At 46.1% G+C, this 17452-nt stretch overlaps 1 protein-coding gene across 1 annotated transcript in view; it reads right to left on the bottom strand.

Moving 5' to 3' along the window:
• Positions 1–14938, bottom strand: part of MUC13 (mucin 13, cell surface associated) — a 32451-nt gene extending 17513 nt beyond the window's left edge. Inside the window, exons 1-8 of the mRNA XM_075001031.1 lie at positions 14854–14938; positions 14138–14284; positions 11561–11667; positions 8966–9024; positions 7191–7354; positions 6924–7037; positions 2583–2711; positions 849–963 (exon numbers count right to left, since the gene is read on the bottom strand). Coding sequence (XP_074857132.1) covers positions 849–963; positions 2583–2711; positions 6924–7037; positions 7191–7354; positions 8966–9024; positions 11561–11667; positions 14138–14284; positions 14854–14938 — 920 coding nt within the window. The remainder of the gene's footprint in view (positions 1–848; positions 964–2582; positions 2712–6923; positions 7038–7190; positions 7355–8965; positions 9025–11560; positions 11668–14137; positions 14285–14853) is intronic.
• Between the last annotated feature and the right edge of the window lie 2514 nt (positions 14939–17452).

Here is a 17452-nt window from a genome sequence, read left to right as displayed (position 1 = left end):
TTCAGAGCTTCATTAGCATGCGGGCGGCCGCGGCACTTTGAAATTGACGCGGCTCGCTGCCGCGCGGCTCGTCCCAACAGGGCTCCTTTTCGAAAGAACCCCGCCTACTTTGAAGTCCCCTTATTCCGATCTGCTCATGGGAATAAGGGGACTTCAAAGTAGGCGGGGTCCTTTCGAAAAGGAGCCCCATCGGGACGAGCCGCGCGGCGACAGGCCACGTCAATTTCGAAGCACCGTGTCCGCCCACATGCTAATGAAGTGCTGAATATGCATTTCAGCACTTCATTAGTAAACTTCAAAATGGCCATTTGCGTGGCCATTTCGAAGTTTGGGGCTAGTGTAGACACGGCCAGTGTGTGTCATAGTGTTTCCAAGGCACCTGAGTGCTGGAAGCTCCTGAATTTTTCATCCCACTGCTGCCATTTTGAAACAAAGCTTTGGCTAGCGTCAGATTAATTTTTCTGGTGCACATAATAGTCATGGGAATAGCTGGACTGACAGAGAACGAAGAAGTTCTCTGTTTGTCCAGAGGTACAGTATGGGTAACGCACAGCCAGCTTACCTACACTACTTCAGTAATGGGCCCTGTCGTGGAGAATGCAGAGCTAGAGGGAAACCACAGCGAAATATCACAGAACTTATACTGGTCAGCATGTGCTTCCTGTGGATTGCAATGGAAGTTCTGCCATGAATCTGAAGTGGTATCGATCGGTCTTTGCCCGTTACTTAATGTCCTTTAATTTGTACAGTTTAGGGGTTGATTCTAAAGCAATATTGTCAGTTCTATTCTGATCCCAATGCCATGTTGCCTTGTCTTGACAGAACAAAGGAAGTATCTGAGTACTCACTTCACACATTGTTCATCTTGTTTTATGAAGTCTGGAAGACATTGGCAATCCAGGGCGCTGTTTTTACCCATAACACATTGCTTGTGGTTTTCTTCAGAACATGCAATCTCACAAGCTACATTGTCAAGGGAAAAAACAGAGTTGCTTTAAAGAGAGTCTGAAAATGGACATTCTGCAAAAGAGGTTTAATAATTCAATATGCAAGTATTTATATTTTCTAGTTAATACAGAAGAATGTGGCAAAATGCACATTGTTTTTACAGAACTCACAGAATTCTGGTTTTCCTCTGTGCTGCATTATGTGTTTAAGGGCCACTGAATGATCTTTTAATGGAAACACATACACAGGGAAAAGATAGGTAGCAGATATAAAACAAATAGAAGGAAGTATTTCTTCATGCAATGCACAGTCAACATTTGGAACTCCTCGCCAGAGGATGTTGTGAAGACCAGGACTGTAACAGAGTTCAAAAGAGAGCTAGATCAATTCATGGAGGATAGATCCATCAATGGCAATTAGCCAGGATGAGTAGGAACAGTGTCCTTAGTCTCTGTTTGTCTGGGAATGGGTGACAGGGGAGGGATCACTTGATCATTCCCTGTTCTATTCATTCCTTTAGGACACCTGGCATTGACCACTGTCAGAAGGCATGATACTGGGCTAGATGGACTTTTGGTCTGACCCAGTATGGCTGTTCTTTTGTTTTAATCTTAAATACAGGCGAAATGGCAGAAGAAAATAGCTTGGATCCCAACCGTCTGCACCCTTGCCAACTCTAGCAATTTAATCATGAGCTTTTGCAGTGGTTGATGTTGTCCTTAAAGTCTCAGGTCTTGGAATCAATTAATTCTGAGAGGATCTCGGCAAATAATGCATGTTTCTGGTGCTCATGCCTATGGAGAAAGACTTGAAAACATGAACTGAAGGTCAGTTAAACTCTCCAAAACAAGCAGGCAAACAAGAGCACCAAACTTGTTATCTTCCAAAATCCGCTCATGATTTTTGTATGCTTAGGGTTCACAATGCTGTCTTCTGTAGCAAAGCCAAAACCAATGTACGTCAGCATGAAATGCTGGTTTCCAAGGACAGGAAATACACCACACCTAAAGCCATTGGGCTGGCCGGTGGTGGGATGGAGCAGGGCAGCTGGATCCTAGCAGGAGGATTAGTGGTAGCTAGGCCACAAGCTACTGTGGTGAGAAAATGTGCAAATGTGAGTTTGAGGGAGACTGTAGGCCCCCGGAAAATTTGTAAAGTGTCATCAAAAGTATTAGTAGATAGTCCCAGAGGCATGCTAGGAAGGGACAATATTTTATTCACTAGGTCACGTCAAATGACAAAGCCTGACCGTTTGTAAACCGCTGGTATGCATGGCTAGAGTCCAGATTCTAATCAAACCCAACAGTCATGGTGGATTAACTCCTGAACTGTTAGCAAGGAGAGTAGATTGTCTGCCCAATACTCAGTCACAATACTCATATGTTTTAAATCACTCTGGTGCAAAGCACTTCGCAAAATTGGAATGAAATTACTCATGTGATTCAAGTGACGCTCATCCGTAAGACCACTATTTAATCAGGGCCATGATGCCCAATCTTCACTGCTGATGATCCTCAGCATGTCAGAAAGTCCCTTTTTTCAGCAGTGCTGACAGAGTGTGCAAACCGGGGTGACGATCGGGAGGGGAAAGCACTGATCTTGAGAAGGGCTTATAATGGTCACAAGGCACTCACATGAACAATTTTTGTCTTCTGTGTTCTTCTTAAAAAGTCCTGATTTGCATTCACACACTGGTACCCCACTACTGTTGCTGCAAGTAGTAGTCGCCTCGTCACAGCCATAAATGTCACATGTGGAAAGTTCTGAAAAGTCAATTAAATATTTCAAAGACCACAAACGAAAATATGCAGTGAGCTGTAGCCCTTACCAGGATGCAGTATATGTGCTCAATGACCTACAGTTAGCATTTCGGAACTCAGTTTCCAGCTACTTAAGATCCAGATACACCCCTCACTTTGAATTAACTCTTACAGTATTGAGAACTTTCCCAGAAACTGTATCATTCCCATCAGAGGGGTTGATCTCTCCTTTCTCCCTGCCCACACTGGCCTGATCTGCCTCTAGCAGCCGATGTCACACAGAAAGAGAGTGTTCTGCCAATACTGTATAATCACAGAACACTACAACTGGAAAGGACCTCACGAGATAATCAAGTCCAGCCCCCTGCCCTCGTGGCAGGACCACGCACCATTCAGAATCTCTAAACCAGTGGTATCCAAGAGAAATTTGCCAGATTGCCTCAGCCTTTCCCATCCTACCACCCCCACAACCATAGCCAGGCACCCCCTGAGATTACTCACTGGAGCCACCACTGCGTGAGCCACCCTAGTGAAGCCGTGCCATGTGAGCCGCCCCAGGGCTGATGCTGCACTGTGCAAGCCACCCCATGGCTTGAGCCCACCGGGACCAGAAAAGACACCTCTGCCATTGCCCCATACGCTTGTCCCACCATGTGGAGGGGCACGTGCACAGAGCGGCCGGAGGAGCACCCTGAGGGTATGATTCTCTTGAGCCACTGAGCAGCATTTCACCACCCTATGCTGCCCCATATGGGCACATGGGGAGCGTTTTGGACACCGCAGTTCTAGACCATCCCTGATAGGTGTCTGTCTCACCTGTTCTTAAATATCTCCAAAGATGGAGATTCCACAACCTCCCCAGGCAATTTATTCCAGCGTCTGACCACCCTGACAGTGAGGAAATTTTTCTGACTGTCCAACCTAAACCTCCCTTGCTGCAGTTTAAACCCATTGCTCCTTGTCCTATCCTCAGAGGCCAATGCTTTAACAAAGAGCTCTTGCAAACATTTCTTCCCTCCGGCCTTTTAAAGAGGAGCTGCACCTTAGTGGAGACTACTGATAGGCATGAGGCGGATCATACCTCTAAGTATTTGCAGGCAGAGGGGTCTGTGCTGAGGGATATGGGGAGAGAAGCTCTGAGGGGAAGAGCAGGGCAGGGACACAGCAGGCGTGGGGCCCATCCCCACATTTACTGGCAGTGGCGGGAAGCAGAGCTAGCCAATCCCAGCTCACTCAGCTCCACTTCCCAGCTCCCAGCGGTGTTGCTTAGGGGAGGGGATTGGAGGAGACGGTTGGACCATCCCACCGCACTCAATAGCTGTAGGAAGCAAAGTGACAGAACTGGGAGCTGGTGGAGTGGAACAGGCTGGGGCCAGGCCACACTGCTTCCTGCTACCACTGGTGAACACAGGGGTGGTCTGACCTCTGCTGCCAGTGCCAGGCCCTCCTGCTAGTCCTCTTTGCTGGGAAAAGCAGCAGAATGGGGGCAGGAAAGGGCGTGCGTGGGGGTGTGTTAGGTCCTACACCCCACCAGGGACAGCCCTACTGAGTGCAAGCCTTGAGGAGAGGGGCTGGCTTCCAAAGTCTGTGACACAGCACGCATACCACATAGCTGCCTGGGGCACCACAAAATGTGGGGCAATTTGTTGTGGCACATTTTGTGATGTCCCAGGCAGCTGCATACTTTGCCTAATGGTAGGGATGGTCCTGTTTGCACAACCCAGGCTTATATTTAATATATCATATGGTGTTCAATTTATATATGACATGAAAGTTGGATAGAAGCTCTGACTAGAGGAGCAGCTCTATAATTGATTGGGGTTAGAAGAAATTTCACCTTTGGACAGGTTGCTCCGTAATTGTCAGGTACGGAGTTTCTTCTAGCTTTTTTCGGAGGTATTTGGTGCTATCTGCTTAGCGACAGGATCCTACACTAAATTCAGTCAATTGTCTGAACTAGCATCGCCATTTCTATATTCCTATATTATTTAAAATTGATTCAGGAAAAGCCCCCTCAAACTGATACTTGGAAAACAAATCTACCTGGATGTTGTTTAAGTTGGTTTCAGAACGTATGGCTTTGTTTGATTTGCAAAGCTGTAAGCAACAAAAAATAAGTAAATGGTACTAATAATGCCCTATAGCGGTGTTCCCAAATGGGGTGCCATGGAACCCCAGGGTTCTGAGAAGTGAAAATAAGGGTTCCATGAGAAAATTCCTCTGGGGCTGTCTGCCCTGCTGCCACTGAAACAGTAGAACTATAGCTACGTCTACACGTGAAGCCTACATCAAAGTAGCCTATTTCGATGTGGAGACATCGAAATAGGCTATTTCGATGAATAACGTCTACACGTCCTCCAGGGCTGGCAACGTCGATGTTCAACATCGACGTTGCGCAGCACCACATCGAAATAGGCCCTGCGAGGGAACGTCTACACGCCAAAGTAGCACACATCGAAATAAGGGTGCCAGGCACAGCTGCAGACAGGGTCACAGGGCGGACTCAACAGCAAGCCGCTCCCTTAAAGGGCCCCTCCCAGACACAGTTGCACTAAACAGCACAAGATCCACAGAGCCGACAACTGGTTGCAGACCCTGTGCATGCAGCACGGACCCCCAGCTGCAGCAGCAGCAGCCAGAAGCCCTGGGCTAAGGGCTGCTGCACATGGTGACCATAGGTCCCCGCAGGGGCTGGAGAGAGAGAGCGTCTCTCAACCCCTCAGCTGATGGCCGCAATGGAGGACCCCGCAACTTCGATGTTGCGGGACGCGCAACGACTACACGTTCCCTACTTCGACGTTGAACATCAAAGTAGGGAGCTATTCCCATCCCCTCATGGGGTTAGCGACTTCGACGTCTCGCCGCCTAACGTCGATGTTAACATTGAAATAGCGCCCAACATGTGTAGCCGTGACGGGCGCTATTTCAAAGTTAGTGCCGCTACTTCGAAGTAGCGTGCACGTGTAGACACGGCTTATATTTAATTGGATTAATGGCCAGCAGGGCAGCAGGAGGGATCCAGCTATTAAACCAACTGAATTTAGTTCCATTATTTCAGTGGCGGCAGAGCAGGGAGACACAGAGAGCCCCTCACTTGCCCTGCTACCTAAGTGGCCACACCCCTCTGGTGGGTGTGGCTCAGCTCATCCCCCACTAGTGGAACACCTCCATGCCAGCCTTCCTTCTGCTGGGCACACCAGGCCACCCAGTGTCAGGTCCCCAGCCAGCACTATGGGCGGCTTTGGGGCCGAGGTGGGTTAATCTTGGGGAAAAAAAGAGGAGCCGGAACTCAGCCAGCTCCCTGTCCTTCCTATCACTGGGATTCCAGCGGCTGGGTCTGCCCAGGTGCCAGTACTCAGTACTGACAAGCACCAGTATAAAAAAGCACTGCTTTTAATTAATGACAGTTTTGCAGGAAGTAGCAGGGAAAGTGGAAAATTAAAGAAGATGTTCAGTTGTAAGCATTAATGCTCCTCTTCTGCAGGTTCTGGTTGTTTTGGAGCTTGTCTCCACTACAGGGTGAATCGACCCTGCAACAATTGATCCACTGGCAGTTGATTTAGCAAGTCTAGTAAAGACCCACTAAATTGACCCCTGATTGCTCTCCTGTCACCTTCAGTACTCTAGCAGAATGAGATGAGTAAGGGGAGTTGAAAGGAGAGTTTTTCTGTCAGACCCCTCCTCAAGTGCAAACCCCACCATAAGGAGATCGAAGCTACATTGATTTGACTTAACTCTACTAATGTAACTCAAACTGTATCATGTAGATTGACATGTAGTGTAGACCTGCCCTTAGTTACATAAGAATTTCCATACTGGGATATGTTGGCAAACCATCCAGCCCAATACCTGGTCACTGTGTCCCCAGTTTGGGAGACCCTCGAGCATGCGCTTAATCCATCTCTATTCAAGCACATGTACGTACTTAAATATTTTCCTAAACAGGGATGGCTGGCCTCACTGTTGCCAATAATAGATACTTCAGAAGACAGGGTAAGACACTCCCTATTGGAGAGTAATGAAACAATAAGGGTTTTTCTTCCTCACTTTCAAGTAAGAGAGAGAGTTATGCTCAAAAACAAAGGAGTCCTAGTTCTTTTATTTTTGTCTTATCTAAAGGCAGGGTCTGTATTTTTATTGTGTGTTTGTCCAATACATGGCATGATGGGTTTTGGGCCCATAACTGGGCCTCCTAGGTGCTGTGATAATACAAACCCTGAATACCAATACTCCCATTAACTACAGAACCTGTAACATTCACCAAAACATTCATTTTAGAAAAGAACATTTCTCTTCCATTCCCAAATCCAAATATAACATTGTCTGTGCCTGAAAAAGATAAAAAGTTACAACAAAGGGCTGTGTTTGCAACTGATTTAGGCACATAACTTATGAAAATTAATGGAGGGCAATGTTTCTAAGCACTATCTTGGCCTCACGAGCCTGGGAAATCTCAACCAATGTACTCAGCGCAGTACTTACCTTGGTAGCTATTGCTGACAAAAAAAGAATGGCCATTCATTGTTTTTTCTATTAAACTAGCAATTTGTCCAGAGTTTAATTTTGTTGTGATTTCAAACATATTGCTTAAAATTACAATGGTTCCACTGGCTTTACTCTGTATTTTAAATGTTGCTGAAGGTTGTCTGAAAAATGAATATATAGAGAAATTGTAGAAAGTACCATAAAAATCACATTTACTTTAACAACAGATCGTTGTAACCAAACAGGCATATCATAGCTAGCGAGAGCAAGTTCACACACAAACACAATATACCACTGTGTGGTACCTTCTTGATTATCACCCAGAGATACCATCATGAGCAGGTGAAGATATTTCAGTCTCTGTCTCAGTCTTTGGTATCTGCTCCACAAAAAAGTGAGGAAATAAATGCCAAATGAGTTGCAACAGGATTGTGTGAAATAGTCACTTTCTCACTAGAAATTACACTGAGATCACAAATTCACTGACTGCTGGTTATTAGCACCAAGACGAATCTCATGTCAGCTGGTAACCAAGAAGTTAAGATGCTCTATCCTACTTGCTAACGCCTTGGGGCATCCAGACCTTTTTGTGATGGGGTTGTCATTCTAAATCCTAATCATTACACTTTTAACAATCAGATTTTCAAATGACATGGGTGAACAAAAGCCCAAATAATTTTTGCATTGTGTTAGTTGTGTTTGCACAGGAACAAATAAGTAAAAGGCTGAGAAGAGTGGTCCTAAATATGCCCCCAAACTCAGCAGGGCTGATAGCCACTGTGGGACCTAGGGCAAGGTTGGGGGGACGGGGCATGGCAGTATGCCTCTAGAAGAGGTGTGGCCAAGGGCAAAAGGGGTGGGGCCAGTGTTCCCTGTAATCTGAGTACTTGGATGGCTGCCCAGGAAAGATTCATGGGCTACCCAGCTGATTTGCACAGCGCCCACAGCCTCCCACGCTGAGCACTGCATTTCTACTGGTGGTGCACATGGGCACATGCCTAGGTGCACATAACAACATTTATTCTGCCCACGGATGGAAAGAATTAGACAGAACACTGGGCAGGGCCCAGGGCAGCCAGCCCTTAGTGACACCCAGCCTGCTGCACTGGGCACCTTCCTTCCCTGCACAGCCGTGTAGAGTGGCACTGCCATGGCAGTTCAAAGAGGCCCCTGTTTGCAACTGCCCCTGTTCTCCCCTGTCAGGGGCCTGCTGAACATTTTCTCCTCTTAGTGATGCTGAATACAATAGTAATTTTACTAAGGGCCAGATTGGGGTACCCATATTCATGATGAACAGGGTCTTATGCCATGTATGTCTTACACCCTCGGCTATTACCCCTGGAGTAAAATGTTACTGAGCATAAGTCTTCTCCTTGGAATCTGGCCCTGTTTCCATATCCCCATCAGTGCTGTATTCTACTCTCAGAATTTTTGCAACACTCCCATTGTTACTAGTGGGAGTTCTGCTGTGTATTGAGAAATAGGTAGGGTATTGTCTTGATTCTCCCTCCCCACAGGATGAGCCTGAAACGTCTGACTTTAAAAACAGGTATTTTCCAAGTGGCCCACATTCCTAAAAGCATGACAAAGTTCCCACTGATCAGAAACCTCGTTTAGCTGAGTCCATTTTGAATTCTTCGTCTGATTTAATTAAATAAGGCTTGACAGAATATAAGCTGGGGGCAAAGTAAGAAAGCAATGAGAGCTATACCTTCCGTGTCTATGCTATGTGCATGGAGAGATCACGCACTCACGCATGCTGATGAATTTACCTGACAGCCACAATTATCGTCTGGCCATAGCTTGTCTCATTCAGGAACGTTTCCTTGAACTGTGAAAAATAAAATGAGTATGGTTCTTATCTTTGCCAGATCACAGATCCAAATAGCCCAGGGAAAGTTTTAGGGGGATCACCTCTCTCAGAGCCTTGCAGGGAAATTAAGGACCCAGAGTTGGCTACTCCATGTCCAGGCAAATGCCTATTGCCTCCTAACAGACTTCTGCCTAAGCAAAGAGTGACTGAGAGGGGTCATAGATCATACAGGTTCAACCACTCTGGTGCGGTACCCTCGGGACCTGAGCCACCCAGGACCAGGGATTTTTCCAAACCAAGGGTGGTCAGTTCTGCCCCTCTGCTGGAGGTCCAGCCCCTGCTCTGGGGCTCCCCTCCTCTCTGTCATACACAGTTCCCTGACTCCCCCCACACACAGGCTCCCCAGCTGCCAGCTCACAGCCACAGCCACCCCTCCCCAGCTGCAGCTCCCTTGGGCTTCCCACATAGCCTCAGCAATGAGACACCCCTCCCCAGCCTGGGGCTTCTCACCCAGGCCCGGCTGTGGCTTCCCGAGGATTAGCTGCCACTCCCGTGCCAGGGGCTGTCCATCCAGCCCCTGCCACGGTTCCCCAGGCCAGCTTCCTGCTGGGCCAGCCCTGGCTACTGCTCCCAGCCTGGGGCAAGGGTCTCTTGCTGCAGTTCCCTGGTGGAGGCTGCTGGATCCCCTCCCTTCTTGCCACCAGACCAGCTGTGGCTGCCCTGGGCTCCTGCTGCTGGACTGGCTGGCCCCTCCTCCTGTCAGGCCCCCCCAGGGACTCTCTGGTCCTGCAAGATCCATGATCCTTCTGGACGATGGATGTTGCCAGACAAGAGAATTCTGGATTTGGATGTTTCAACCTGTACTAATAAAAGACCACTGCACACAGATACTGTAGGAGGCATTGTCCTCTCAAGTACCACACTTCCAGGGATTCTGCTAAGCACAGATATTCTCTCTCTGGCTTGGACAAGGGGGAGCAAATCTGGCAGCACAGTCCATTAAAGAGCTTTAGGATAATCACCCAGCACATCCCACTTCCCCAGGAAATACGTTCCAAGACTTCATTCTTTATACAACTATACATGATATTTAACAAACCCCTCACTCATACCACTAACCTACGTATGGAACAGAACTTAGGACTCTTAGGCTACGTCTACACTAGCACACCGCGTCAAAGTAGCCTATTTCAAAGTAAGAACATTGAGATAGGCGACTTTGACACGTATTTTCTACACATCCGCCGGGACTGGTGCCATCGACGTTCAACTTCAAAGTAGCGACGGGGAATGTTGAAAGGAGCCGCCCCGGAAGGAAATTCAGAGCATCCACACACACAAGTGCTCCCTGTCAAAATAAGGGGCCAGCAAAGCCTGTGGATGGGGTCACAGGCTGGACTAGCCCTTCTGGGGCAACAGCAAACCACTCCCTTAAAGGGCCCCTCCCAGACACACACGGCCTGCACAGCACGAGGTCCACAGAGCCAACAACTGGTTGCAGACCCCGTGCACACAGCATAGACCCCCAGCTGCAGCAGCAGCAGCCAGAAGCCCTGGGCTAAGGGCTGCTGCACACGGTGACCATAGAGCCCCGCAGGGGCTGGACAGAGTGTCTCTTAACCCCTCAGCTGATGGCCGCCTTGGAGGATCCTGCTATTTCGATGTAGTGGGACGCAGATCGTCTACACATGCTCTACTTCGATGGAGGGTTGAATGTCGAAGTAGGGTGCTATTCCCATCTTCAGATAGGAATAGCGATTTCAACATCTCTTTGCCTAACTTCGATTTCAACATCACAATAGCACACAGCATGTGTAGATGAGATGCATGCTATTTCGACGTTGTGCCAGCTACTTGGAAGTAGTCAGCTAGTGTAGACGCACCCTTAGGGTATCTACACAGCTTTCCCATTCACAGGAAATTCTGAAGTTTGATATTTTGATCCCATTTGGAACAAAACGGCATCTTGAACTCTTGGAATTTCCTGTGTGAAGGAAATCTCAGTTTCTGGCCAGTTCTAGTATATGAGGGCAAAGCTTGGTTTCTTATCTATGAAAGGGAAAGAACAATACTTAAAAAAAGTCAGATGCAACTTATACTGCCAAACAGATGCAGTTTCTTATCAGGCTCTTTTTTCACCACAGCCTGCCCCCAGACTACATGCATCCTCCTTACTCTTATTTAATACGTTGGAGAGGGTTCCCAGCCTGCCTTGCTGGTAAAGGGATAGGACACAGTCATGGGCTTTCTATGTTTTAAATTCAGTGGGATTTTTTCATAAGGGAAGCAAATTAGGGGCAAATTCTGATCACTGACACATTACAGGCAACTGCCACTGACCTCGGCAGGAATGGTATGTGGGCATTTCATGGTAGAATATTTGATTCTCATGTACTGTAGTCCCTAGACTGATGTAGCATACCCCAGGACAGAGAAAGAGGAAGGCGTAAGTTATGCTGACCAAAACTTCTATATTTTCCTACCCATATCTCCTTCCAGAAAACAGGTCTCAAGATTAAACATATATGGAAGATTTTTTTAAAAAATAACTCACAAAATCCGTGACATTTTGGTATAATTTCCTGTAATCCAGAGAGTTTTGATTTGCAATATCAGCGGAATACACTATGCTCACTGTAAGCTGTCCAGGGAATACTTTTCCTTTAAAAAAAAGAAAAAGAGATATTAATTCATGACAGGTATTCGTAAGAAACAGGGTTACAGAGTTAGGCTCTCAGTCCTTTAGGGAGGGGAAGCAGCTCTATATGGGATCCATATTTGCTAATTTTCTTTTATGGCAAGAGACAGTCTCAGATAAATATTCACTTAACCGACCCTTTTGAACAAGGGGTTATACCCTGCTATCTATCAGTGGGCATGCAGGGCAGAGAAACTGGTGTGGTACTGCTACTGAAATGATGTTAAACAATAAGCATGACTCAATGCAAACAAACTCAGGACATGTCTAAGTATTACAGCATTTAATGACATATGCCAAAATAAATGGGCACCTACGTGTTAACATGGGGTCCCCCAGGGATCAGTTCTGGGTCTGGTTCTGTTCAATATTTTCATTAGTGATTTAGATCAGTGTTTCTTAAACTATATTCCACAGAACATAGTTGCAACTTGCATGTGTGCTGCGAGCGTCTGATACCTTTTTGATATCACACGCTGATGGTCTACATTTTCCATTATTAAAACCAGAGATGATGTTACTTCTTCGTTCCAATGATAGGTGATTAAATTATTTCATTTTGTTTTTGCTATATAAGTTGCTGTTTGGGTTTGTTTGGGGGCATGGGCAGGTCTGACCACACTCTTTTTTTTAATTTCATAGGTGTTCCACATAAAAAATAGAATATATTGATGTTCTGTGGTTTCAAAAAGTTTGACACTGATTTTGATAATGGCATAGAGAGTACACTTATACAGTTTGTGGAAAACACCATACTGAGAAGGGTTGAAAGTGCTTTGGCAAATTGTTTTGAATTTTAAGCCTATCTAGATCATGGAGCAAATGCTAAATACAGGCAGTCCTCGACTTTACAGTGTTCAACTTATGACAAACCGCAATGACAACATTTCTGAATTAACACTCTGATTCGGTTTACAAAACCAGTTTCAACTTTATGAGACTCGCTCTTCCAACGCAGTGGATTGCAGATCCAAGTTACGAGGTTTCAATTAATGGCAGCATTTTCAGGAATCAACTGTGTTGTAAGCCTGAGGACTGCCTGCATATATGAACAGTATAACACTGTTGCCAACAGGGCAACATCATTCAGGGTTGCCTTAGTAGAAGTGTTCTAAGTATTAGTTCTTCTGCTCTACTTCACATTGATTAGGCCTCAGCTGGAGTATTGTGTCCAATTCTGGGCACCTCATTTCAGCAAAGATGGGATAAACTGCAGAAAGTCCAGAGAAGGGCAACAAAAATGGTTAAAGGCCCAGAAATAAGGCCTAAAAGGGAAGATTGAAAAATTGGGGTTTGTTTAACCTAGAGAATGGAAAACTGACAGAAGACTTTTTCAAATTTGTTACAAGTAGCCCGAAGGAAAAATTAAGCTTAATCTCTGAGGGCAGGACAAGAAGCAGATGTCTTCACCTGCAGTAAAAGCAGTTTAGGGTGGACATTAGGAAAAACTTCCCAACTATCAGTGTGGCTCAACTCTGGAATAAACTGCCTACAGAGGCTGTGGAATCTCCATCACTGAAGATATTGAAGAGCAGATGAGAAAAAATATCTGTCAAGGATAGTCTAGAGATAATACTTTATGCTGTCATGAAAGCAGGGGACTGGATGACCTCTTAGGTACCCTCCAGTCCTACAGTTCTATGAGATGTATTTTGGGGAGGATTTTCAAAGGTATGGAGATATCCAAAGACACATCCAGCCGTAGGGCCAAGTGAGCAAGGTAGGTTGCCTGGGCCCCTGTGCCGTAAGGGCCCCACTCTCCAATAGGATATAGTATCCACCAACCAGGCCCCGCTTTCAACATGCACCTTGGGCCCCACCCACTGGCCAGGCCATGCTGGCCAGCTCTGTCCAAAGGTGTCTACTGATTAAAATCCTGGGGCTGGGTGCATAACTGTCTTAGACACTTCTGAAGAATCCTACTTGGTGCAAATCTGAATCTGTAGGCACCGAAATAGCTTTGAAAAGCTGGCCTTTGGGCACCTAATGTGACACCTAATTTCCCCAAATGCTGAGCATGGGCACGTCCTATGCAAGCTCACTTCAAAAGGACCTGGTGAGGAGGAAATTGAGGCCATTTTTAGAAACCTATTTTGGGCACCATCATTTTACAAGCTTGGTCATGAACATTAGCTTCCACACCACCCTTGGATTTCTGCCTGGTTTCGAAGCACTTTAATTCACACCTTTAGCTCTGAGGAAGTGCAATTTTGTCTATTGTGTTAAAGCCTTTTGTTTCAATAATGTTGCAGAAGCTAAACAGATCAACCCACTGGGAAGTATTTGCTGGGTCAGTTTCTACTAGCATGGGTCAGCGTGGCAGAGACTTGCTCTGAACATTCACATTTACACAGGGAAAATTAGAATGAGACCAGAGAAGGCACCATTGTCTATGCAGCGATAAAGAAAACCAGTCATCCGCAGCCAACTGACCTTCCCGGCATCCTGAGTTTGTATAGTAGTATCCATATTTGCATTGGCATAGATAATCCTCTGATAGGTTAACACACACAGCATCACTGAGACACTGCGTATTTGTACAGGGCAGAAGTGATTCTAAGAGAAGAGAGAATGACACAGCTTAACAACATTTTATATGTAACAGGAGGAGGGAAGCTTTTTTCCTCCTATTGAACTTGTCATACCACTAGAAGACTGAAACAGTTAAAACTTCCATATGACAACAGGCCTGATCCATAGCTGATGTGAATTGATGTAACTCCATTGACTTCCACGGAGCTATGTATGCCTGTTTGCAGCAGCTGAGGTTCTGGCACAGCATGCACCAGTGAGACAATCGAAGACTCGTGAAATGCAACAGTTCTACTCCCAGAAGCTTTCTTTTATGCAAAGACCAAAAAGGACTCATGACTTGCACTTGGGAAAACCAATACTCTCCTTGGTTGTGCATGGGACAGGATTTTTTACACTGTGCAACCAGCACTGGACACAGACATTTTAGCATCGTCTCACTGCCTTTAGGTAACGCTTCCACCGTTGCCAGCACTGGTGGAGCTGCACTGGCACTAGAGAAATGATGTGAAAACTTCTAGCTTAAGCAAGGTCATTTAGTGTCTCAGTTTCACCTTGTGCACAAGATGGATAAGTGAACCAACTTCATAAGGCTGCCTCACAGATCTATCAGTTACCTGATTCCTGCCTCACTCTTGGAACATGTAACACCATATATGATCGGTAGCAGAATATAATCCAGTGATCTTCCAATTCAGACATGCTATGGGTGTGTCTGGAGATCACAGGATAATCTTAAAGACTTTATTTGTCTGAATCCTAATCTCTCGCGTCTCAATCCTTAAAGGTGCAGCCCACACAGCTCTGATCCAGCACAGCATAAAAACACATGCTAACTTCCCATGAAAACACTTGCAGGCTCATCTTCAAGCACATGGGGAAGGGATTTGCAGGATTGGGGCCAGGTTGCTCAGCAATTTGTAGCAATGAGCCCTAAATGCCAGGATGGGCAATCCTGAATAGTGAGTGGGCCACCTGAGTGTCCCTCCTTCACTCCAGCCTCACTGGAATTCTACCCGTGAATCCTCCCTCCCCAATGCACCTCTTGCACACCAAGGCACCAGAGCCCTGCCCTGCCCTTACCTGCTCCTTCCTCCCAAGACTTTCGGAGCAACAAATAACCCAGTTAAGCATGTGCATAAATCATTGTACGTCTAGGGCCTGAATTAGTTTCCCACATTGTCTGTGTAAGTCTTCCGCAGGCAGCAAAAGGGAAGAGGAACACTGTGAATAGTCAATTTCACTGCTTCATCTCTTGTTTGTGTGGCTCTCACATAGCAACAAGGGAAAGGAAAATGTAATTGTGAAGCCCCAAAATCTGGCTGAGAAGTTTATGATTTGGTGGAGGATTTGAAACTACAGTACTTTGAATTCCCTTTTCTACATCGCTAACTTTCCAGGTAGCTGAGTCCCTTTAGTATCATCATGACTGAACTGACTGTTCAGAATTATAGTAGTTAGTAATTCTAAGTATTTTTCTCTAGCACCATATTTCTGTCAGATGCCTTTCAATCCCATAAGTGCTCGGCCTATTCCATTTTTCTATACTTATGTGTTGGAGGCCCGGGAGTTGTGGTAGAAGTTGTTTCTGAGAAAGAGGAAAGAGCGTCTCAGAATACAAAAGAAATGGTAAATGTCGAATGCTCTCAGGTCTGCATCTTGTAAAGGTAAATAGGTAACATGACAATTTTAACTTCTTAGCAACTCAGGGATGGGCTGTGCTCATTTACTGGACCCACCACTGTTTGAAATGGTGGGGAGGGGGATTGAGCAGAGCTGTACCTGGGGGTGGTGAGCAAGAACCAGCTGCAGAGGGATTAAACAAGGGCCTGGAGGGTTTGTTAGTGGGCCAGAGGGTTTGAGCCAGAACTGCACGTGTGGGTGGTGAGCTGAACCCAAAGCTGAGCACCGTGGTTGGGGGGTGAGCCGGACCCGTGCACAGGTGGTGAGCGGGGCTGGGGAGGTTGAACTAGGGCCAAACAGGGTTGCAATTTTGAGTTGCGTTTAACTTGAGTTAATGCGAGTTGAACGCAACTCAAAATTGCACATTTCGAGGGTTTACTGTACTTATTAATTCTGAGTATGTTTCCATAGCACCCTAATTGTGTCAGATCCCTTTCAATCTCATAAGTACTCGGCCTCTTCCATTTTTCTATACTTACGTGCTGGAGTCCTGGAAGGTATGATAGTAGTTGTTTCTGAGAAAGAGGAAAAAGTCTCAGAATAGGAAATGGTAAATATCGAATGCTCTCAGATCTGCATCTTGCAAAGGTAAATAGGTAACATGACAATTTTAACTTCTTAGCAACTCAGAGATGGGCTGTGCTCATTTACTGGACCCACCACTGTTTGAAATGGTGGGGAGGGGGATTGAGCAGAGCTGTGCCTGGGGGTGGTGAGCAAGAACCAGCTGCAGAGGGATTAAACAAGGGCCTGGAAGGTTTGTTAGTGGGCCAGAGGGTTTGAGCCAGAACTGCACGTGTGGGTGGTAAGCTGAGCACAGTGGTTGGGGGGTGAGCCGGACCCGTGCACAGGTGGTGAGCGGGGCTGGGGAGGTTGAACTAGGGCCAAACAGGGTTGTAATTTTGAGTTGCGTTTAACTTGCGTTAATGCGAGTTGAACGCAACTCAAAATTGCACATTTTGAGGGTTTACTGTACTTATTAATTCTGAGTATGTTTCCATAGCACCCTAATTGTGTCAGATCCCTTTCAATCTCATAAGTACTCGGCCTCTTCCATTTTTCTATACTTACGTGCTGGAGTCCCGGAAGGTATGATAGTAGTTGTTTCTGAGAAAGAGGAAAAAGTCTCAGAATAGGAAATGGTAAATATCGAATGCTCTCAGATCTGCATCTTGCAAAGGTAAATAGGTGACATGACAATTTGAACTTCTTAGCAACTCAGAGATGGGCTGTGCTCATTTACTGGACACATTGTTTGAAATGGTAACGGGAAAAACAAGTATAATTCTAGACAGGCCCCCAGTGTTAACAACCACTAGTGTTAATGGGTGGGAACAAAACCTAGACTGTCAGCTCCAAGGATGTACAGGGCACCAGGAGGTAGCCTAGGTACCTATAAACCCTCCGGTGCAGACTTAGAAAGAGTTTAAGGTATCTACCAAATAGATACACTCTCCTTAACAATAGCCCCCTGCCAAATTCCACATCCTAGTGCTAAAGTTTGGAAGAACCTAATTGCTCAGTGCAATGGCT

This window comes from Carettochelys insculpta, chromosome 8, assembly GCF_033958435.1.
Source record: "Carettochelys insculpta isolate YL-2023 chromosome 8, ASM3395843v1, whole genome shotgun sequence".
In the NCBI taxonomy this organism is placed as follows: Eukaryota; Metazoa; Chordata; order Testudines; family Carettochelyidae; genus Carettochelys; species Carettochelys insculpta.
This window is presented reverse-complemented; position numbering and strand designations above follow the sequence as displayed.